At 40.2% G+C, this 25,537-nt stretch overlaps 1 protein-coding gene across 1 annotated transcript in view; it reads right to left on the bottom strand.

Annotated features, from left to right (window-relative positions):
- Nucleotides 1–25,537, bottom strand: part of GLI3 (GLI family zinc finger 3) — a 204,521-nt gene that overhangs the window by 53,892 nt on the left and 125,092 nt on the right. The window contains exons 5-7 of the mRNA XM_058833075.1: nt 15,286–15,491; nt 10,310–10,456; nt 2,610–2,811 (exon numbers count right to left, since the gene is read on the bottom strand). Of these exons, the coding sequence (XP_058689058.1) occupies nt 2,610–2,811; nt 10,310–10,456; nt 15,286–15,491 (555 nt within the window). The remainder of the gene's footprint in view (nt 1–2,609; nt 2,812–10,309; nt 10,457–15,285; nt 15,492–25,537) is intronic.

Genomic DNA, 25,537 nt, shown 5'->3' with positions numbered 1-25,537 from the left:
GGATAAATTAATAACCTTGCTGATGTTTTTTGGAAATATTCAGCATTAGATAGGTATTTACCATGAAGAATGCTGCCAAGTGTAAACTATTTGGACTAAATTAAAAAAGATGGGAAATAATATCAAGAAGTAGAAGGATTGTGTAATGTTAAGTATAGTTAATGCTACTGATATTATAGGAAGTATAAATCCTTCCTGTCTTGCAATTCCATATAGTGGCTTGCTGAATTGTACCATTTTCTTGCAGCAACTCTGATGACGTTAACCTGCAAGTTTCCAGAAGCTGGGATTTTACACCAGGAAATGTTTCTTTCTAGACTTTGATCATGGTTGCTGACAGGATATTAAATGGGATGAACCTATGGTTTTATTCAATACAACAGTTCTTGTGCTGAATGCATTATTTGCAAGACAGTGGATAATAAATTAGGTTTTAATGACAGTCCTGTTGGCATTTAGTCTTGGAATTTATTAAGGAAATTAAATGTGGTTTGCGTTTAATACCTTACATCACTGTTTATTTTAGTTTATATAGACAGGTTCACACTGGAGAAGTTAAAAGGGCACCAACAGAGGTGAGCTGAAAAGCAGGAAGAAGAGCTCTCCCTTTCCTTCCTTTCAACTGAGAAGAATGGAGGTATACATTTCCAAATTTGCATGCTGAATAGACATACCCTTATAAAAATGGAAAAAAAAAAAAACACCTTAATTCAGAATCATGTGAAATTCTGTATTATGCATTCCTGGGAAGTATGACCAAGAGGGGCTGAAAGCTTTGGTCAACCACAGGTTCAGCCACACAAGCATGGCTTTCTTCAGTAACACCAGTCACAAAACTCACTTTGAAGGCTCCCTAGCATCCTCACTCAGTCTCTGCCCACAACTCCCTCCAGTTCCACAACTGTCTTCAACAAAACAATTCATCTGACTCCAGCTTTGCTTTGGAAGAGTGAAAGGAGAGAAGACCTACTCCACTGCAGAGACTATGCCATCTTTCATGCACTATTTGCTTTACCAAAGTCACAAGCTATGGGAAAGGAATTTAGTTATTAAGTGCCATCCCACCCTAATGACAGTGCAGATAGCACACCTCCACACAGTTACATGTATTTGACAGATGTGGTCCAGCTGCTGACAGCCATTGACATAAATCACATTCTTCATTAAGGAACTTCATAACTGGGACCTTGGCTCCATTGACTGCGAAGTTGTACTGCAGAGCTATGACACTGTACCTGTGAACTACTACACAGCTACTCAAGTACATCAGAGCTACGAAGCATGACTATTTACAAGTGCTTAAAAAGGAAAACACAGCACTTACAAAAATATCAATATTTACAGTGGTGTCACGCTCAGAGTTTACCAGGCTCATGGTTTCTAACACACCACTTGCATGCCCCCCATCTTGTCCAGGAGTGAAAATCCCCATAGCCTGTTTTCAAAGCTGTAAATGTGTCATTTTTGCCACAGAAGCATTTCAAGATTTCACAGAATATTCTGAGCTGGATGGGACCCACGAGGCTCATCAAATCTGACTTTTTAAGTGAATGGCCCACACAGGGACAAACCCATGATCTTGGTAGTGTTTTTGAGCCTTGCCTAAAATGGGTGCCCCATCTCAAGAAACTGCTATAGGGACTTGCTCCTTTGCCTCATTGCAAATTGAAGGTGGAAGCTGCTTTTAAGCCAGGGCCCAGAAGCACTCTTCGAGGGTTATAACTGCAAGCCCAACATTTTCTGACACTTTGGAGAGGTGGGGGATTTTATTTTAGAATACCAAAGGAGCTTTTCTCAGTTAACATATAGCCATGCTACAAATACAAAAATGTTCCGCAGTTGCATCTCCATTTTTCCTGCTGCAGCTCTTAATTTTCTTCCACTCTTTTGTTTTTACACTATTCCTTTAGTGCCCTCTCCTTTGTGCCCTATTTTGCTTTCCTTCTCTGTACAACTTCTGTCCATCTCTTCATTTGCTACTCTGCTTTTCTGCCTCCAAACAACCATTTCTGACTGTTTTCTTGCACACACAAGTGAAGCAGCAAAGTCAAAATCACAGAATTTCTGATGACACTACTTCCTTGGTGCCACAGAGAAAAAAAATTAGCCAGAGAATGTCATATCTTTCAACACATGGGGAAAAAAAAAAAATGGAGATGAATACCCAAAAGTTAAAGCCAAACATTTGAACAGTACCATATTTCTGTTCTTTACTTTCTGATGATTGTAATGTAGGAACATTTCACTGTCCATCATATCTATGGCTAGAAGAACCCAAGTGACTTAAGTCACAAACCTATTCTAGAGTTTCTTCTCTGAAAATGGATTCCCAGACACAAAAACACACACCATTCCTGAGGGTCAGACAAAATATCTGCACTGGACAGTAATAGGCCAGAAAGTTCCTTCTGGTTACCTTTCTGAGAAAGAAAAAAATATTTTATACTTTAAATTAAGTTCAGGTGAATACACATTATAGAAACTGCAAAATGCACATATTCACAAAAAACCCCCACAAGTTACTTAAAGATGTGATTATACGTTAACATTTGTGTGTGTGTGACACATAAATGAGAATATACAATTCATGTAGAAAATACAATTCTTACCTTATTGCACTTGCAGATAAGTGGCCATAAGAGCCACTGGCTGACGAACTGCTACGAGAATTATTGAGAATTGTGACCAAGGAATTTGGAGATGTCCGTATCATGGTCTGAAGGTCAAAGCTGTGATCAGACAGGGGGGATATGGACAACGTGCGCTTTCGGCTTGGTCTAGCTGACAACCTCGGACTCGGAAACCTGGCACCTGTTATGGAAACAAAAATAATTACCCACCAGGGTACTTCATGGGATTTATTTGTTATCAGTGATGGGTAGAGGGAGACACCAGCACACTGTGACAAGTCCGCTCTCTTCATTTGTGATCTACTGGCTACGATTGAGAAAAATTAGGAAGAAAAATCTTTCTTCCTATGGCTTACCTCAGGGGAGCTCTGTTTATTAATGTGCAAGCAAAATGATAAATGGCTAAACAAAAGGAAAAGACTTTTATGAGTTATCCCTCTCATTTCTGGTGATTTATGAATCTGATGGCTTCTTAGACATTCACATCATTAATTCAACCATGAGCAATGAGACAATGGTTCAGATGGGGGATACCAGCAAGCCCAATACGTACAGCCAAACCTACACGTGTCAAATACGGTATAGAAATGAAGAGGCAGTCTTTCCTTTGTTGACCGTAATTCTGCCAGGGGGATACTTGATGCAAAACTAAAAATCAGGCCTAAAACAAATACTAAAAGGGCCAGCTCTATCAGCAGAAATCAGATTGACATTCAGACCATTCAAATGAGAACAGTACGCTTTATTTGAATTTGTCCAAGATCCCATGATATTCTTTTGTTGAGGTGTATAGGGGCCTACAACTGCTAAATTTCTTTAAAACTGGAAATCAGACTTTTCAAAGCAGCAAAATGAAGGCAAACATACAGATACCACTTAAATAAATACATATTACATTTCTAAATTTTATGTCCTGTCCTGAAAATCTCTACCTCTTCTGATCTATTTTACCATGTCATCCCAACTCTCTGCAGTCCTGACAGAAGATATATCACCTTAAATTTATTCCCTTTATTTAATTATTTTCTATCTTGGTTGAAAGCAAGGAGAGAATTAGCTTCCCCACTGCGTACTGAACAATTTCCTTTAACAGTACTGCTGCTTCTACCCTTTTAATCCCTTTAACCTGTAGCAAAGGACTGAATCCTAATGATCCTGACAGCCAGGGTCATGCAGGTCTTGGGTTTGATGCCTACTTTACAGCTACTTCTCCTAGAGTCCCTGACATTCTCTGTAACTTTCTAATAATTCACAGTTGGCCACAAGCATCCAGTATAGGTCTGTCTGTCTTTCCTATCTTTGTGTCAAGGACCAATTTTTTGCAGGGTAATTAAGTTTACATGTCTAAAAATAACCAGGAGAAAAACCCAAATTACTCTAATCAGAATAATCTCAAAACCTGAGCTAGATTACAATCTATTATTATGCTTTCTTAAACACCTGAGTGGGTTCCCCTTCTTTCTGTGCATGCTAGCCAAGATTTTAATACAGTATCAAGGGCTGCCATTTTATTGCTGTTGTGACTGTGTGATCAGATCTTCATTTATAACCCTTCTCTTTGGCATCTGGGTAATACAGAGTTTTGTTCCTTCCTGCTCTGTCTCCAGAATAAGCCTTAGTCCATACAGCTCCAATCTTTCAATGAATAATCAAGGTCTTGATTCATCATTAAAAATTTAGGTACAGCCATTTATTTATTCGCAAAACCTACCACATGCTATTTTATGTAATCTGTTTTATCTCCTTTTTAGGAGCTTGCTATTGTACTGTGTCTGATATTTTATTAGTCCTGTGCTTCATGTCTTTCAAAGGCAGAGATCTTTTTCTTGTGCTAAAATAAGAAACAACAATGATCAGCAGCTATAATAAACTGCAATATATCTAACAAGGAAATACAACATACATATGGTAAAACAAAAATAGTAGTAATTTGCACTTGCATCTTTCATCCACAACTCTTCTCTGCCGACTGCTCAGCTGGAATGAATTAAAACAATGCCTCTGGAGTTAGTGCTTCTAATGTAATATACCCCAGATGAGGATACAATTCAAGTGTTTTATCATGGTTTTACAAGGGCATAGCTAAGTACAGACATGATATTCCCTGCAGTGCCCTGCATAGTCTCAAAAACTGCAGAGACTTCCCTCCTCCTCCTCCTCCTCCTCCTTGCCCTTTCTGGACTGAACCTGTCTCCTTTACCCCCTGCCTAAATCATGCTATGGCTCTTGCATGTCTGCCCACTGCTTGTTACACCTTCGCCTTGCCTGCCAGCTGCTGCCAGGGCATCCCTGTGTCCGCTCTGGATGCAGGAGATGTGTGGCCAGGGATGGAGAAAGACACTCCTTACAGCTGCCAGGGGCAGCACCAGCACTTGAGCCACACATACAGTAGTCTCAGCCTTCCTCTGTTCCTCCAGGCAGCACCTGTTTCAGGCCCCATCTAGCTCTGGGAATTCAGCAGTCCCCTCCATCTGCCTGGGACAGGAACAATCTCCTAAGGGAGATTTTGCAGTATCCTACAAAAAGGGAACATTACTGCTTCAGCCAGGAAAGATCTCTATGGAGTCTGACCACAGGAGACAGGGATTCAATTCAAGGAGGGGGGCGCAACTTAAAACTGAAAATACAATTGAATGGAATTACTGTTTTGCCAGAATTTTGTGGTTTAATTAGGTCTCACGTGCCTAAAAAGTCTTAAGCATGAGCTGGCCATTCAGTACAGAACATTTGCTTAACCATTTATTTAGCATAACATCAGTTTCAGTTAGTATGCTACTATGAGAAGGAACAGGTCACAATTTGTCAGTGCAAACTTCTCAGCCTTGCCCAGCATTTATTTTAAAAACAAACACTTCAATATTTATTTATCAATTTGAGATGTTCATCTGCCCACAGTGCTCTCCCACTGAAGTATTACATTCCCTACTCAATAATGCTTTAAAATCAGAAAATGAAGGAGCACTGATTCACTAAAAATCCATTTACCTCTGTGGAAGTGTGGATAAAAAAAACCATCAGCTTTGGCAAAGCATACAAATGGAAGCTGACAGTGAAGATTTGCTTGGAAATGTCACCCTTTTGGAGTAGACATTATAGAAATAAAAAGTCAGTAGTAGACAGTAAAGACGTGAATGTGCCAACAAAAAATCCAGCAGGTGTCAGAAAAAAAGATCTTATTCTGAGGTGGAGATCAATTCTAAAATAACAGATATCTATCTCCATCATAAATTTCAAAAATGGAATATGCCATCCAGCAAATTTGCCCATGAATTTGATTTCTGAGTTGAAGTTTTTAGCATTGCTTAATCATTTATAAGGCAATCTTCAGACATGTATCATTTATTTCATCCCTTTAAATCAAACTTCATCAAACCTGTTTTATTCCCTTCCTTGAAATCAAACTTCTTTGAACATGTCTCAGGCACTAGTTTTTATTGAAGGCTGTGAACATGGGACATTTGGGGGGGGTGGGTTTAAAGTCAAAACTTTTTTCTTTCTTTCTTCTCCTTCTGCCTTCTGTTTACAGAGGTGTAAAAACTTTGTTTTCACTTTATGAAAGTTTATCATAAATTTTGTCTTAGTTTTCAAAATGATAAATCTGTCATCAGTATGAGAGAAGAAGGAATGGCTTTGATACTCCACCCTCATTCCCCAACTGTGCTTGACAAACAGAAACCCAACCCAGTCCAAAGCTTCTCACTCCGGTTTAACTCTTTGGGCTGGAGTTTGGGTCTGGCTGAGATGATGTTCATTTTTTCCCACTGCAGCCCTCGCACTACTGTGCTTTGCACTGGCATCTGGAAAGGAGTTTTGGCTGCTGCTGAGCAGTGCTGGCACAGCCCTGTCTTCCAACATTCTCCCCCATTAGAAGGCCGGAAGTGAGCAAAATCCTGGGAGGGGATACAACCAGGCCAGCTGACCCAAACTGACCAAAAGGATATTCCACACCACGTGACGTTAGCTCAGACATGAAGGCTAAGAAAAAGAGGGAGTGAGAGAGCATTCATTATTCACAATGTTTGCCTTCTGGAGCAACTCCTCCCTCTGCTAGAGCCCCTGCTTCCCAGGAAGTGGATGGATGTTGCCTGCTGGTGGAAAGTAGAGAATAAAATTTTTTGTTATTTCTTTGTTTCTGCACATGCAATCTTTTACTTCTGCCTGAATAAACTGCCTTATCTCAACCTACGTGTTGTTTTCCATCTATTTTTCTCTCCCACATCCGCTGAGAACAGGGAGTGACAGAGCGGTTTGGTGGGCATCTGGCATCCAGCCAAGGTCAATGCACCAAAGCTGCCCAAACTCTGTAGGTCAGCTGGGTTACTAGAGTCTCTAATGCCAAAAGGAGTAGGTCAATACCAAATACCTTCGAAGAAGAGAAACCTCCTGTTCTGAGTGAGGATAGACAAAAGTAAATCAGAGTGAGGATATTAATAATTGGGAATCTTGAAACCTCACAGAACATGCTTGCGTTCCACTAAACCTCATTTAAGAGAGCAGAACATATTCCCCAAGTGAAAAATGCACGTATTAACCCAAAAGACAGTGATTTTTAAAATTGTTATAGTGCTTAAAGATAGTTTTGGCATTCAGTATCTTTACAGCCACAACAAGCAATTTCAGTTTTGCTGCTGTGGTGCTGTCAATACCTTCCACATCTATTCAGCTCCTGTTCTGATGCTACACTTAAAGGTAACAAATCGGACTTTTTTAGAACAAGCAAGAAGATGGCAAGGCTTGCTCAGGGTCTCTGGCCACCAAAACTGTAGAAAAGCTTTATACTAGCTGAGAAAATTTTGGTCCAGTTTTCATGCCGCTCAGGACAGGATGAACAATTACAATTAAGCAAGCATAACCTTGGAAGATTTAGCTTTATAATGCATTGCAGAAGAATAAAGAATAAGCTTTATTATTCTGCAATTAGACAGCTCAAGGACAGTGAAGATGTCAGAGCTGCAAGAAGTCTATTGCTCTTTGGATAAGATTTAACTTCTGATTAATAATTTTCCCACTCTTATAATCCCCATTTGAAATCAGTTTTCCAGTACCACAGAGCAAAACAGAAGACCCCAAATGGCACATACTGTACATAATACACTTTGGAACTCAGTGCATGCTGCTGTTGGAATTATTATTTGCACTACAGGGGGGGGTAGAGATTCCAAATTTCTGTGCTAGATGCTGTATAAGCACACAATTAGGAGACAGACTTGCTTCAAAAAAGAAGAACAATGTCTTGCTTGTATCTATTTGGTTGTTGTGCAGAGTAAATGAGCAGCAGCCTTTCAGTCAGTTGAGTCAACTTGCTCAGAATTTGATAGCAGATAATGAGGGAAACTACTCATGTGTCTTCTGCCTCCTTTGACAAGACTGGCAAAGGCGAAAGACTACTTTTAAGATCACCATATAAATCCTTAAGAAGAAAGATCCAAACAAATGGCATTGCTTCACACTGATCACTGTACTTCGTTATTAAATGCATACATGGGCATTCTTATTGGGGACTTTTTTAAAGTCTCAATATCAGCTTCCTGCTAATTGTTTTGTTCTTGTTTCTAATCTAAAAATCTGACAAAGAAGAAAGGGGTTTTCTTTAGCATGATGAATGATAGGACATTCAGATTCCTACTTAATGACAATTAATTTACTGTATACCCATGCAAGTTAAGATAGTTTTAATTAGTTTTTACAAAGTAAAAGGGTAACTTCATACTCTATTTAGATAAAAGCAGCTATTGCCTGACTAAACACATTCTCATCAAATACAGAAGGTGAGCTGAGTGACCTTACTAGGATTCACTCTTATTTTAATTCTCTATTTACTATTGAAAAATAACCCATTTGCATAATAGTGCAGTTTTTGTCTCTAACTCTGAAAAAATGCCTAATTGAAAAGTTGCTGCTATAATTAATCTCAAATGTGTGATCTTAATTTTTAAAAACAAACACAAAACAAATTAAAGTGTGCATTTCAAATCTATCCTAGCTAGAGCTGGTGAACACAAATATCCTTATTAAAGATGGTGGTTAGGTACCTTTTATGAATGGACTGAAATTATGGGCAAAGGTCAAAATATTTCCTGTTAAGTAAGAAGTGATAACATTCTTGGGATGTAAAAGATGCAATTCTATGTATATTACAGCATACACAATCTCTACTAACACATGGAGATCCTTCTGCAAATGCATTATATGTATGAGTGCTGCAATGTCTTCTGTTTTTCTGGCATATATATGGGTATTTACCTTTCTAAAGGCTGAATAAACCCATTAGATCAAATCTGCATCCAATAATGTGGTTTGGCACTGCTACTTAGATGCATTCAGACACTCTCTCACAGTAGGAACCAAAACCCTTGAAAATTTAAAATAACCCTGCTCGTGGCAAGTGAAGTTTGACTAGTTGACCTTTGAAGTTCCCTTCCAACACAAACTATTCTAGAATTCTATGATCCTTTGCAAGGAAGCCATGCCCAGTCACACAAGCTGGGGATCTGTCCTTGTGGTGGAACACAGCAGCAAATTTACATTACCTATTATTAACAGGCATTCAGTGCATTAGCAGTGTGCCTCATCTCTCCCTATTCCTCTCAAAATCCAAGGAAACAGAATGAAAAAAGCTTTCCTGCACAGTTTCACAATTATCTGTCTTGCCTGATTATTATAAAAATTATTGGTCAGTCAAGTACATTACACTCCAAGGCATGTGTTCTGCAGGGATAGCTATATATATTCCTATATTCCCATGTGTTCCAGAGGTAAACCTCCCAACACCCAGGCTCCCTGAGGTCGCCAGCTATGGTGTGCAGCCAACAGCAGGGAAAAATTGCATGTGAACAAAAAGCTTAAAATTCTACAGGAAAACAAGGTTGTCAATACTATTGTATTGGTCTGTACTACCAAGCAAAAGTCAACATCACCACCTTTTCTTGCCACCATTTTTTACTGCCCTCATCAGAAGGAACAGAGTACATCCTGAAAAGCATGTAAGCATCTATGACTCGAGGGAATGCTCTGCCTAATCCCTTCTGGTTGATCAAAAGAAGCAGTAGCAAGCAGTTTGCAAAGGGGTCCTCTCTTTTCCTCTCTCAACAGAGAAACAGAGACAGATTAGAGGACTGAAAGATGCTAAGTGGATAAGAAGGCTCTTAATATTATGGAAATATTATGGAAAACTAAGTCAGGATCCTTGAGAATCCAGCAAACTGCTTCACTATACAAGTGGTTGCTGGTCTATTGGTCTATGATACACAACTTGTAAGTGCAGCCTGCACTCTCTGAGAGGCACAGGGCACGCTCTCCTAGCAGAAAAACAGATGTAAACTTTCTGTTAACAGAGAGCTCATCAGGGAAATACTCAGACTAACTATGAAAGTGAGTTACTGATTGCAAATAGAAAAGGACATTTTCAAAAGCACTCAAGCCCTGCTAGAAGTAAAATTTATAACCTGTTTTCAGGAGCAGTCCTGCTCCTCTCCCTACTTTCTTTCCAAGTTTACTTTAAGGCTTGACATAACCCTTGTGCATTTGGCAATCAATTCTCTGGCCCTCTAGCCTCTTGAGGAGGCTTTTGTTGACTCCCACTTCTCTATCATCACAGAGGCCTTTCGGGTCAGACCATGAACAATCCACGTGGTTCCCTTTGTAGGAACCTTTCTACATTTCTAGAAAATATCACTCACTATCCATGGCATGAAGATATTCCATATGAAGAGCCCCGGCTCCTGCAGTGGCAGCTGAAGGAATGATGTCTGCATACGGGCTGCGCTGGCCTGCCAACAGAGCCATCTGATGATAATATTCAGCTGGACTGACGCCAGCATGTGGAGCTAGAAAAAACAACATAAAAGTACCATTAGTGACGTAAGACAAACAAGAAGGAAAGTTTTATCACATTGCCGGTTTCTCTGGCTGTTAAAAACAGCTTGTTTATTTTTTAATGTAATGCAATGTCTGCAGTATGCCACCACTGGTCAGTATTTTTAACCAATGGTACTGTAAAGACACCATTCACTAAAACAGCTCGACATAAAATATTAATGAGCTTGGTGATCTCATATTTTTGTATTTATTATTAAGTGACTCAAAAAGTGACAGGCTGACAGCAATGGAAACTAGTATGATTTATTTAGTGACATAAAAAAGCAGGAAAACCTTCCTAGCATTTTATTCACATTTACCTCATCCCTGGCCCAAAGGAATCCGTCTCTAAGGTAACAGTGCGGCTAAACTTCCATAAGCATCAGGTATCTGGAGTCTCTACTTAGGGGGCTAGAAGATTCTCCCTCACCATTTCCCTCTGTTTGCCTCTTGTTTGTGGAGAAAACAGCATGATTCCAGGACAAATAATAACTGTCCCCGAACAACACAGGGTCAGTTTTTTATGACAGACTGTAGTCAATAAATGTGACCATCCCATCCTTCAAAGTTCAAGTATAAATATACTTGACACACAAGCCTGTTTGCAGAGTCAAAACTACAGACTGAATAGATGCTACATCAGTGAGGTTATCGTGATAGTCTTCTGATAATGATTTGTATTAGCTGTTGTCTCATGTAAAAATAACGTGAGAGCTTCCTGTTCCCCTCCAATTTTCAACCAGGCCTTCATCTAATGGGAAACCCTGGAAAAATACAAAAATTTACATCACTTTAAGATCACCTCCTCTCAGCAGGCTTCAGATGCTACTGAAGGTAGAGGGTCATTTCACAAACTTGTGTAAGACATACTCATAAAATAAGTTGGGCTCGTTCTCCTTGATCCTGACCCTAACCTGCCATGAAACCTGAGGTGAACAGCCCTTCTCTCTGGTCTCTCCCTGTCCCACCTGTAAAACAGTTTACACTCTGGTCACCACAAGATGGTATGCAAGCTTGCCTAAAACACTTAGGGTTCCTTAGGTTAATGGGCTGCACCCCAAACTGGTACACCAGATTATTTTTATATTCTTTCATATACTTTGATTTCTTTAATCTCAGCAGTGGAATCTAGAATGAAAACAAAATTTTAGGCTGAAATTCTTTGAGTATTGTTACCTACACAGAGCTACTAAAAAGGTAATTTACATTTTCATTAGAAAAGCAGATCCTAAATGTAAACCTTAGAAACAAAGGATCAAGATTTACACTTTTAATGTTCTTTTGAACATAAACAAGGCATTGGAATTTGGAGAAAAGTTTATCCAGCAAAAGATTGCTGAAGTGTATAACCTGTCTTTATTACTACCAAATAAAATGAAAGAATGTGCTTTTGATGCTAAAATGTTAAATATAACATATAAGAAAGGGTTGTGAAAAAGAGAAGTATGTCAAACAGGAATAGAAATGGCCTAAAAATGAGCTGAGAAAAATGTAAAGTTGCTGGTATTTTTTCCAAATTACAAATCGATTTCACAATTAAATACGATCTTTCCACTTTCTGTGAAATCGTAAAGAAATTATTCAGACCAAATTTTAAAAGATGGGTAACTTACACTGAATCACTGATTTTAAAGTTTTACAGTAGTAGACAACTGTGGTATATTTCCAGACAGACTGAAAATACTTCCTGAGCTTTCTGACATAAGTGTCTGGGTTAACTAATAATAACATTGGCTGCAAACTTTAAAATTAACTGCTGCAGAAAACATAGTGAACACATAACTGCATTACTAAATGTCCCATATGCCAAGAAATGCTCTGGTGCTCTTATAAGATTATTCCTTACTACCTCCCTCAAACATAAAAAATTAGCCTACTAAATGATGTATTGTGTGAAGGGTAAACGAAGGGTAAACAGGAAGATCCGTAACCCTGAATTTTTTCCTGTTTATTCCCGGGCAGTTTCAGCTTTTTTCCAGTTTTTCCATAAGCAGAGGCATTTGGCTTCTGCACCAATGCACAGCTGAGCTTCATTTGACCACTGTCCTCTGCAAAAAGCAACAACTCCATCCTTACCCCTGCTCCAAATCCTCAGAGAAGTTCTCAGCCACCCCTGACCCACCAAATCTGCTGTCTAAGGAGAAGTGACAAGAGTTATGTTCCAGATTGTTTTGGCTCCTGGCCATCCCTAGATCTGTAAGTCGACAGACTGAGCCCAATAGTACACTGATGTAATTATCTAACTAAAAGCAAGAGAAATCTCGCTATGGCTTTCAGAAGAACGATAGGAACTTACAAGTTTTCACAGCTCAAATGCTGTATCACTTAGGCCATGGTGTCCATCATGTTATTAGAATGTTTATGTGCATGTACCCCTTTAAACCACAGGAGTGTTTCATTGGCATTCTAGAAGTGCTCAAGCCATGATTCAGATTCTCTGATCCCAGGAACCCACATCCAAAAGAGGCATTTCACTGTATCCCTGATGGATCATACAACAGACTATGGATTCCAGGGAACAAACCTGCAGCTTTTCAACAACATGCTGTTTGACTGAGATATCTTCAATGCCTCAATCGAGTGACTGTATTGTCATTGGATGCTGCACAACACCAGGGCTGTGGTAACTGATCAAAGATGAGATGTGAGCCTACAGGAAGTGTAAAGTAACATGTACTTGTTTAAAACCTGAAGCGACATTCTTAAACTAATAAGTTTAGCATGCACTTACGACAGATTAAGGCTGTGTATGTATATAGTCAGCAGTCAAAGCTCAGGGGATGAGCATTAAGACAGACTGTATTCAGCTGTACTGTCCACACCTGAGTGTCTCATGCCATTGAAAGCCTGGGAGTGTCCAAGCTACAAAGGCTGGCAGGAGAAAACTGTCTTTCTGAGGTGGCAGGTGGAGTTGAGGCAGGGTATTTCACAGTCCTGAACTGACACCAAGCACCTGCACTGTATGCAGATGAACCTTAGCACCCTCATAATTATGATGGAGCTCCAGACTGCTGCTAACACGCCAAGTGTCCATTTGCTGGGGAACTGAATAGTTCCTTGAGGCTTCACTACCTACAACTCACTGGACTACAGTGGCAGAACAACACAGCAGGATCACACATTTCTGTACTGTACACATCTACATTTAGGTGCCAGAATCTGAAACCAAATTCTACCCTGTGACATCTCTGGATGTTTCTGGAGTGTCAGTTGGGTGCTGGGTCAGAGAACACTATGTGCCTACTTCTTTGCAAGTGAATTCAGGGTGGTACACCTGAGACTACGACAGTATACAGTTTAATGTAATAGGTGGTGATAGGTAGTTTCCTTCACACCTATCTTTGTGTGCCACTGGAACATACCTTAAGCACAACTGAAATTCTGCGGGAATGGGACCAGAGGAGTATTGAAGATAGCGAGGTATTCTGCATATTAGCTCTTGTGAAAAAGCCTGAATGTACACTGCAAGAATTTTCCCAATATATGCCATTACATTATAGCTCTGTCATTTTTGTCCTGTATCTAAAGCTCCAAAGTACCTGAAGTCAAAACTTGCCTTTCTGTCCACTCAAATTTTTTTTTTTTTCAAAGTGTTTTTTTTTTTAATACCTCTGCTAAAACAAAAAGGGTAGAATTAGCAAGAATTCATGCAACACCCAAAGTGCTGCTAGAAAAGCCCTATGTGAATGCCATATACCTTGACTGACAATAGGTCATTAAAATTTATTCTCATAAGAATATGTGCCCATAACTAATGGATTAACTGTAAAGGTATATATTCTTATAAGCGAGGATTAATTAGTTATCCGTTTGGATAGGGTGCACTGCTCATTTTTCAAATTCAGCTAAAGGCAGTTTAACTCTGGTAAGTTTCTGAATTCACTGGAAGATCTTTCCCATTGTTAAAGCACCACTTTAATTATCTTTCTCTACATAGTTGATTCTGAATATGTTATATTTTGGTTCCCTTCAGCAAATGCTACAATTTTGAAATGTCGAACTGCTTATGTTTACCCACTATTGAAAAACTTACTATTAACTTTTTTTGCAACTCTGTTGATGGCTCACTTTGGTAAAACTCCCACCGAAATGAATAGGAAATGTGCTAGAGTAATGACAAGACTGATCACAGGAGTTCACTTCAGCCCAAATAGCCTGAAAAGTAAAAGCCATGGTCACACCAAGACCTAAAGCACTGAATTTCAAGTATACTGCCCCATTTAGATTAAAAGGGACGATCTTGATCAACAGCCACTTCTACGTAAGCATCATTTCATTTGGCCATGTTGTTGTCTAGGATAAACTGAAATGATTCTACATAACTTTAATAAAACTATTGACTAAATGCAACTAGTCAGTGTATGTTTTATATCATTGAAAAATACTATTTCAATTAACAAGCCTTTTGTGCCTGAAGAATTCCATGGTTATACACTGACATGCACTCATGAAGAATTTGATTCAATTCAGTGCGGATACAATGGATTTTTTGGGAATCAGAATTACACCCCATGTCAGCCCCACAAACAAAAGATATCACAAGACATACACCACCCTTCCAGTATAAATTTTGAATGAGGCAGCATTTTTTTTTTCCTCTTCTCCCTGAAGTTTCAACATTTGTGAGATGTACAAATGAGCCATGATCGGCTGATGAAGTATTGAAACATTTATGACATAATGAATATGTCTGACAAACCTGGTGAAGCTGCTTTGAACAAGGGGAAAAAATGTTGACAAGATTAATATAACTTAAGTTGCTACAATGACAGAAAACAGGAAGCCTGTCTTAACCCACCGTCTGTTGGGCTGAGTCCGCGGGCTGCCGAGATCATGGAGAGGGACGGGCTGCTGTGCAGGGACCTGATGTAGTCCATGTAGGGGTTAATGTATGGGTGAGGGGTGCTGAAGGGAGACTCTGATGTTGCAGCAGGATTTCGGTGCGGGGAAATTCTAAGGAATGGAAGCTCTGAGTATGTTGGGCTACTAGATAAGGCAGAAGGCCTGGAAGAAACAAAAGGAAGAAAAACAAAACCAGCCAGGTTATCTATACAATAAAAAAAATACTATAAAGGTAACACACTTGTTTCTTGAAGAGTAACAACTAGGTTGCACATGTACTGAAGTCAACTGCCTGGAAAGAAAAAGGACGGGAAATTAATTCTTCTCTGGCTCCATTATTAGCAACATTTCTCCGACCAATTTTAACATGATTTTATATTTGGCTTAATCTTTACACCCCTCAATACCCTTTCCCCAAAGAGTTAAGGAGAAAATCACTTCCATTAGTACAAAATAAGTACACTATATTACATAGTGATTCTTACTGCAATATGAAATTCATACTGAGATTCAGAATAATTTACATCTTCAAAACCATGTGGCTACTGAAAAAGGAGTTTTGAGAGCCACACTGCACCCATGCCCATCATATGCCAGCTTACTCTTTCTGAGAGTACAAGATAGCATGTTTATACAAAAATCACTTCAGGAGTCCCAAACTTTGTAAGCCATTAAGACAGATGGGTCCTTTGGAGCATTTTTTTTGTTGCTGTCCCTTCCCATGAAAAATTCACAAAACTTGGTGGCAGAGGAAGAAAGATTGCCATGTATGTGTGTTTTTAGTATGGCACAGTGACCAATGTGTTTTAACAAGACCCCATTAATTAACTACGTCATTTTTGTGAAGGGAAAGCTTGGTGCCCCCCTCGCTATGTGTGATGAACCAAGGCTGAAAGCGGAGTTTACAGCTGACAAAAGATAAATAACCCGCCATAACCCTCCCCATCATCCCACCCTGTCGATACAACAGTGTCTGGGCTCTGCTTGGAGACTTTTCTCTCACAGCATCCCATCACCAAAGGCACTGGAAAAAGTTCAAATTTCATCAGAAGGGGTTGGAGTGCCTGCCCTTGCCAACCTGCTCTTTGGCAAAAGACAATGATTAAGCCTGTCGTGCTTTTTCTGTAGTCCAACTGGCTGACCCGAACTAAATGCTTTTTTGTCCCTGTTTTTCCAATTAATTTAGCATATATACAGCACAGACACAGGCAGCAGCTGTGAGAGCAGTGAGGGCAGCCTGTTCCTTTGATGCTGTTGGCTTACAAAGAGTAATCAAACAAGAAATGTATTTTTTCCCCTTTAACATACACATATCATGATCAATGGAGGTAGTTGTCATCACCTAAAAGGCCAACAGAACATAATCTTACATAGGAGCCAATTCTGCCCTGCCATCAGCTCGGAAATACTAGCATATGAGTGGGACAGTGATCAAAGTCATGAATTCCTAACATGACGCCAGCTTCCCTGCCACTAAATCCACGGGGGCTTGTAAAATCTGAGGAATGAAGACTTCTCCTGATGTGTTTTTCTCCCTCTTTTCCCTTCCCTATTTGACCTTTTTTGTGTTTCTTGCCCTCCAACAGCTTTCTGCAAGGTAAGCCTGTTCAGCCTTCCTGTATGAAAATACCTCCTAAAGCTTTTTAGAGATCTGCATTTTGTGCTAGCAGCAGGTACCAACAGTGCAGTTATTCCTCTGGCACCCAAGAAAGTGACCCACATAAAGCTAAGCCACTCACTAGCATGCCTTCACCATATTTGAAACGCACTGAGAACCTGAAACCAGAAGCCAGCCACTTTCCACCACTGTGCAAACCAGGCATCTCCTTTCCTCAAAGAACTTTTTGTCTGCATGGTTCTAAAGTACCCTTGTTTCACAGTGGAAGTGCATCTTTTATCTTGGTACTATGGAACCCCATCAGACACGAAATATTCGTTGTCTCCTGATTCTCTATGAGGCCAAGTTTGGTGGGCAAGAGCTTTAAAAATCATGGTCATGTAGGAAGCAAAAGTACTACAGCTGGGTATCACATTACAGAGTGAATTTCCTATCCTGGCAGTGAAGAAAATACAGAAGTACAGCAAATCAAATACAAGAGTAACAAAGAAACTAAGTTCAGATGTCATTTTACAAGTGATTCTTTTTAAGTGTGATCCCAACTCAGTTAGAAACACGAAGAGCATGCAGGCAGGCTGGGACCCTAGCCTTATCTGGTGCATACTGAACAGAAAACTCTTTAAATGCTTATGCAAGAAGGCTGAAATCACTGAGGCTCTATCGGCCTCAGTGATTCACTCTCCAGCTGGCCAACAGCCAAATGCTGCCGCAGGAGCAAGATTAAGAGCCAGGCTGTCAGCTTCTCCCTCCAGATCCAACAAGAGCCATTCAAGGACACCAGGACTCAGCCGCTCTTCTCCTCAGCCCTGCCTCTTTCTCCTCTTCTGAGCTCCTCAGTTTTCCTAGGAGTCGATGCAAAGGACACTGACCTGGGTAACATCAATCAACAGCAGGCATATAAACAGTATTATCTGAGGCAGAAATAAGGAGTCAACAGATTCCACAAAGAATTCCCAGCTCTGTACTCTGATGTTTCCTAATTTCACTCAAGCATCTGATTTTAACATGCTGCTAACTACTGTGCTCACTTTTAGTCTCGACTTCTCTCACTACTCTGTGTTCCTAGATCCTCCTTTCCCTACATACCCATTTTCCCTCATGCCCTCTTCATCTGCTCTTAGTCCCACAATTTGAGTCACCCTGATTTATTCCAATAAATGTCACATATCCTTCCTTCCCCTCTATGATTAAATTTCACTGTGAACATCTTCCATAAGTATTAACTCCCTCCTTCAAACTAAAATGCAGCTTTTAAAAAGGGTGCTGCCAAACACCCTTACTGTTGTTTGCAGCCTCATTGTGTACCAATAAAAAATTACTTCTGTCCTGTAAACAGCAAACAGTACAGCCCAGGAGTGGCTCTGCAGATGCTCATTCAGTGACAAACCAAATCTCCAGATCTGAGTGGTAGTCCATCCCTATCATTTTTATTTCACATGTATAGAATAATATAATGATTTGGATTGGAAGGTACCTTTACCAGTCATCTAGCCCAATCCTGCTGTCATGAGCTGGGAAAGAAGCTGGGGACCCTCCTTCAGACTCAGGACCCTTGAGCCCAGCATCTTGAAACCTAGCTGTGCATCCTTTGGAATGGTGCTCTGCCTTGGATCTGAAGCTACTCCATGGGATGCAATGCAGCTTCAGCATGAGAAGAGGCAGGGAGATTTCCAGTGATACTGCCTGACAGTCTATGCCTCACCTCTAAACCATGGGAAGGCAGAACTTGCCCTGCATCTTCTCCTGTGCAGAGGTTCTTCTATTATACAACATATTCAGACTACTTAAGGGAGGGAGCAAAGCAGATATATGCTCTTTTCTGAATCAGGACCTCTGTGTCTACTTCTAGAGACCCTGCAAACTGAATTCAAATTTTATACAAAGTTGATCTCACTTTCAAGACACAGTTGAAATTCTCCATGTTTGTGGGTAAAAGAGATCCTGTGGCTGTGTTTCACCCCTGATCTTTATCCTGGCACATTAGGATGATTTCATTATTTTCTCAGGAACCTTGATTGTATCTACAACTCTGATGTAAATGAGAAGGAACAGAGAACAGGGCTAGCTGTGAAGGCATCTCCTTCTTTCTGTCTAGAAGGCCTTCCTGTTCACTGCTAAGGTGCTGAAATATCCTGAGCGCCACACAGCTTCCATAACTAACACAGGACTTCCCACTCCCCACCCATATCCAGCCTGCCAGCTTCCTCCTGTCCCAACTCTGATGCTCTGGGGAATCTCAACTCCTCAGCTCACAAATGGCACACACGTGTTGAGGCAGGGAGATCAACATAAGGGCAAACAGGTGTATTTTTTCCTATTAGTCGTGACACTATTTTGATTAACTGTTGCAGAGGTGTCTGCACAGTCTTAAAAGCTTACATAGTCACACCAGAACAGCAGCTGTGAACAGCATGAGTTGTAGGGCAAATCACAGTATGTGTGACACTGCTTTTTAAAAAAATGGGTTCTCTTCTGACCACTGCTGAACCACAGGTGAGCTATCTGTAGGATTTCAGTTATTACTCATGAAAACAGTGTGTCATTTTGTTTTGTTGCTTACAGCTGCAATAGATGAACTCTGCACAAGAAGACTAGCAGCAGGGCTGGATTTTAATCACCACAAAAACTGAATCAAATGAAATTCCCTTTTCAGCCCATACAGCCCTTTTTTCACTGATGAAGGAAGATCATGGGAATCTGAGAGTTGATGAGGCAAGCACGAGCAAGTTATACATATTTCAAAATTATCTGCATGCACAGATCATTACCTAGGTATTATCTCAAAAGGATCACACATTCTTTCCATCAGTAGAAAAAAAATGAGATACAGTGACTCCTACCACATACTTTAGGCTGCTTTTTGTACTTAAGCACTAGCCAGTTTTAGAAAGAGAAAGATGGGATTGCCCAAATTCAAATCTTATCCCTTTCTTTGGTACTAATGGAACAGCTAACTTGAGGTGAAATATTGCTGTCTGGCTATGACTAGAGGAGAAAGTTCCTGGGTAGGTGAGCCAGCACAGAGCTTGTTGACTGTGGGTCCTTTCAACCACCCTGTCAGTGCTCTATTGATGGGATTAGAGGATCAGCCCAAAGTCCATGAAACTTTCTTACGTGGATTCATGCCTGTAACTGAGTTAGGAATTGAGAAGGAGGGGACAGAAAGGAGACCCAGTTCAGGGTGCTGGGGAGCAGCAAAGGCCAGCTGCTCCCTAAGAAAAGGCAAGCCAGGAGCCAATCGCAGGCAATGCACCCCATGCCACCAGATCTGAGTGACCAGAGCCAGGTGCTAATACCATCAATCAGCAATATGAGACGAGGCAAAGTGACAAATCAGATTCTGGGTTGGGCCAGTCAAGTGCAGAAGGTGACAGGGACAAAGACAGGTCAAAGACAGGCTACACCATGGTTCTGAGGGCTTTACGCGGAACAGCTCCACACAGTGCAGATCCTGTGCTCAGCCAGGAGCAGGACCAGAAATTGGCACTACTTATACCACAGCTCAGTTAGCTCAGCTAAAAAGGAGTTCCTGGATGCATGAGGTGCTGGTAGAGATCTCTGGTGAGGCCACTCAAGACAACTACAGCCAATTAGTAGCCTCAGGATACTTATTTGCTTTGGAGTGCTTGAAGTGTTTTAATACACACCAAAACACCAATAAAGTAAAAATTGTCCCTGTTCTTCTACCTCTTGCAACTGTGAGAACTACAGGAGGCCACAGGGCATAGTAAAACCCCCACACTTGTCACAGGCATTCTTCAATAGCAATGTTTTCTGGAAGCAGATGTAAAGCCACTCAGAACTGCCATGAAGGTCTGCACCACAGGAAAATCTGGACTACTGTTTTTGAGGTTGGTTTGGTGTTAGAGATCTCTCATAAACGGTTTCCAAATAACTTTAAGCTGAGCTTGAACAAAAGCCTCTTCTAAGCACATCCTATCTTAAAAAAAAAAAAAAAAATCATGGTGATTTAAGCTCTTTCTGATTTTAAAGGAAACTATAACTCCAGGACTGGAAATCTTAATGCCAAGTTTTGTCCTGATAAAATTTTAAATGGCTCTTTTATGAATGTTGAAAAATACATTTATATTGAAAACAGCAAGTGATCCTTAACTATAACATTGTAAATATGACACTGAGCTGAGGTTACAGATAGAACAATAATCTATCTCACAGAACAAAGCTTGTCAACGAAGTGGGATGAAATATTGTAACATAACCTAATTTATTATTGCCTTTTCATCCATCTTGTTATATTATGAACGTGTCAAAGTTCAAACCTCGATATTTAATCATTTAACAGTACGTTATTCAATGCTGGAGCAAGCATTGATGGCATAACTCTCATACCAATGATATCCACACTGTTTCTCTGATACCTGTTCAATTTGGTCCTGCCTGGAGAATTGAAAAATATTAAACTCATTACACTGCCTATGATACTTTTATCTTTTTCTCTTTTTTTTTCTGCAGTAATCTTCTGATGTCTGCCTAAAAAGCATTAACACTCATTTCTAGTAGAACCTGGAAGATGGACAAACAAGGACTTTCTTGGTATGTGGTGACTCCTATTCTAAAGCACATGGCTCAATTCCTTTGGTAATATCTCCCATGTTAAGTTTCTGTTGTTTACTTAATACCATAGTTGTTTGTACAGACTGACCCTTCAGCACCAGCAGACAACTGACTGATAAAAGGTTTTTATATTAATAAAGTTGAGATCTGAGATTTCAATGTAAGGAGATTGAGGCCAACACTGAGCATTTTTAAAATGCAAAAAGGACTAAAACCAGTCCTTTTTTCACTTCTCATTGAATTGGTAAACGATCACACCTATAAATACATACTACGGGAAATCAGTAATATCATTTTTAATACCTATTTTCTTCCCAGCTCCAAAGAGGCACTTCATTCTCCTAGAATCACTCACAGCATCAAAGCTACTGTATCACATTCTTGGACTACAGAAAACTAAGCCAGTTATTATGAACATTCACAGAATTATTTGAATACACAGGAATGTCAGAGCACACTTCATATGAAACAGCTCAAGTGCTGCAAACGAGTAAGCACTGTAACTTAATAACTATATTTTCTTAATGGTGGAAATGAAGAAAAAGGAGAACATGAGCATGTTTTTAAAGTCCTAATACAAAAAACTCCTCTTGATTTTCGGTATTATTTTCCATGTTCCAACATCTAGTGAGTTTGCTCGCTTTTCCTCCAAAATTCACACTGGGACTGTAGTCAGCATAGGGAAGTAAGTCACAGAATCTGATTTCGTAACAATCTCTCATTCAATAGATACATGTTCAAATAAATCATGAGTGGGCCCATGCCTATATAGTTCACACAGAAGCTAGATCAGGGTTTAAGGTAGACAGACTGATTTGGTTTTGATCATTTATCTGCTGTCCACCTTGTACAAGTTTGTTGTCTCCCTGATCCACTCTTCCCCCATCTTTAAAACTGTGGTAAAGCACTTGGAAAATGTTCTGTATTACAGTAGGGAGGTCATATCAAGACATCCAATGTTATGAATATTTTCTCACTGAGGCAAGGACAGTGCCCCTTACAAAATGTGTGCAGTTCTGGTATGTAAATTCTTAAAATATACAAATAACCTCACCTAGGGTTAGAATAAAAAGTTTCTCCCACATAAAGTTAAAAGGCATCATAGCAGGAAAAAAAAAAAAAAGGACACAAATGACTGTACAAGAGATGTTCATGGTTCAGGAAATGTGCACGACAATTAGGCAATGACCGACAGCAAAAGAATATTACTCCGGTTCCCCTTTCCTTCTTTGGGAAGTGTTAACATTATGTAGTTACAGTTAAAAATTGACTACATTAATCAAGCACTAAATCCTTAGTCAGTGACTGTATTTCTATTTTTCAACTGATGGACTGCCTGAACATAGACCCCAGTTTTTTACATACACCGTCTGCTACTTATAAGACTTCATAAATAACCCAACCATCAGCTTGTGGATTTCCTCAAGAATAGCTTATGCCATGAAAAGCAATGAATATTCATTCTGTTGTTTAACAGAATGCTGTTTACATAAGGTCAGCTGTAACACTGGTGACCTTCAGCCCACAGAAACACCTGTACTGACTACAGAAAGCAACTGCTGCTTCAGGTGATACAGCCTTGACTTGGAGTATTGACATAATGCATTCCTTCAATGTGTATGCTGATACAGCTTCAACTTAATTTTCCTTCGTTATGAAAAACAAATAAAACTATCTACTGACTCCCAGTATTTCTCGAGTCCTCTTGTTCTCTTCTTCACATGTTAGCAATCTCCCCACATCAGCCTGCCTCTCCTTTTCCTCTTCCTTCCACCCACCCACCACTGCTGTTGCCTCCTGGCACTGCTCTGAAACACTGTCCACTTGGCCTTTGACATACAGAGCATCCCAGCTTTCCTCTCCTTTCTCCAAATCCTTCCCAGGATCCTGTAAAGAAATCAGTGACTGGGGGAGGATTATATGGAATTTACTTGGCAATTTCTTTGCTTGCACAAAGGACACAAACATACAGAAAACTAACCAACAAAAACTACTCCCTGCAAATGGCACTTGCCCATTCTAGGCTTCTGCTGGAGGTTATCTGGCAAATTTTGTGGCAACTGTGTAAGCCTCTGAGCACCCAGCTGGTGCCTCTCCCAGGCAGAACATCTCTGCCTCTGGCCACTTCATTGCCCAGTTTCAGGAAGCCAGAGCAAAGCTGTGAGGCTGTAAATGGGGCAAAGGCACACAACCCTGCTGAGGGAGAAGGGATAATCCCCAGGGCAAGGAAACAGCTGGGGCTGGTAAACCCTGAGGCCATCAGAGCTGACTCACCAGACTTCATTTGCCAAAGAGGTCTGACTTCGAGCTCTTCCTGGCAGAGCTCCTTGTATTTGCACAACACTCAGCAGAGCTCTGATCCTGCACAGAGCTGTTAGACACTGCAGTAATGTAAACAGTAAATAAAAGTAATGCTAACGTGATTTCCATCGCTTGCTTCTGCTAGAGCCTTACCCAGGCGCCACCTTATTTTGCTCAGCTTGCACTGAACCATAAGTAAAGTAATTATATATAAAATTACCTTACACTTTCATAGGACAGCCCAACCTCAGCACTGGTAAATTTTTCCTCCCCTGTCTTCAGCCAGTTCCAAGTTTACTGACTTGTAAATGTAATGCACTGACTTGTACATTAACATAAAGAGGATCATGTAGCAATGTTGCATTTGATGCAGAAATCATCATCATGAATATAAAACAGATGCACAGGACAAGAAAGTGTTATTTGAATAAGATTGACATGGACCTCCACACATTATTTCCTCTTCAAACTATGCTGTAGCACAAAGTGCAGCAGGAAAATTTAAAACCTCTACAGCAAACTCATTATCTATTGTCAGTATTAACAGACTGGGCAGCGAAATTACCAACTGCATTCCCACAGCAAACTTCTCTGCTCTGCAATTCTCTTCTGATGCTCTAGAGGTGGTCCCATTTGCTATTCAAATTTTAGACTCCTCTAGGCTACAGGCAGAGCCTGCCATCCTTTCCAGTGTTTAAGCAGAGGCACCATCATATGAGTATGTGGACATATATAAATCTGGACTGCATTAATGTACCCCTTTCTTGCCTCCATTGCTGCTCCTCTCCTCTCTCAGAAAAAGTGGGTCAAAGGAGTGTCAGAAGCTTTCTCACACTTAATGCGGTTAAGTCAGCTAATTGAATAAACATTTGTTTAACATTTGCTCCTATTTCACTAATGCACTGTGAGAATGAGAAGAATTTTATTCCCCTTCTTCCCCATCCTCCCCCTTCCTCAGGAGTGCCACTAGCTGTTATCGCAGTGACTAATGTGCTGTATGTGGCCATTATAGTCCTCAACTCTGAAATTACACCCAGGATGAACGATAGGCTCTGCCTGTATGCTGATTGGAGTTGGATGATGATTGATTAGAAGAAAGTCAGACTACGTAGCCATGCAAAAAGAACTGCACTAAGCCACAAGCTTAAACACTAAAGAGCATTTCACCAGTGGCTTCAGAGCTATTAGATGTTTTCGTATGAACAACATTTCTCACATCCAGGTTTGCGCATTTTATCTTTATTCTTTCAAATACTGAAATCGGTTGGATAAGAGGGTTATATATATTTATATATATATTTATATATATATATATATATTTATACACATTTCTAAGAGTAGCCTGAACTTTTAGAGGAAATTGAAGAGGCTTTGTGTCAAGTACAGCTAAATCCAGCCTTTCTATATCAAACCCCTGCTAGAAAATTACTGTGCAGATGATAAGGCTGAAAGATATAATAAAAAGTGACTCTACTCAATTTACACTGCAATATTGGTATGACTGAATATTTTTCATTCAGGTGACTGATAAAATCACTAAACTGTATTGCAGATAAATAAAGGAGGCTTCTGTCAAGAATAAACACCATTAATCATGAAGTCTCACCCTCTGAGTGGCTGTGCTATGCAACTGCACAAATGCACCATCACAAGTGGCATGTGACCCACTGCCTCCTTTCTTCCCCCAGCTCCCTGGTGATGCTGTCCTCTTAGG

Source organism: Poecile atricapillus, chromosome 2 (genome assembly GCF_030490865.1).
Source record: "Poecile atricapillus isolate bPoeAtr1 chromosome 2, bPoeAtr1.hap1, whole genome shotgun sequence".
Taxonomy (NCBI): domain Eukaryota; kingdom Metazoa; phylum Chordata; class Aves; order Passeriformes; family Paridae; genus Poecile; species Poecile atricapillus.
The sequence above is the reverse complement of the archived record's forward strand: the minus strand, read 5'-3'. Positions and strand labels throughout refer to the sequence as shown.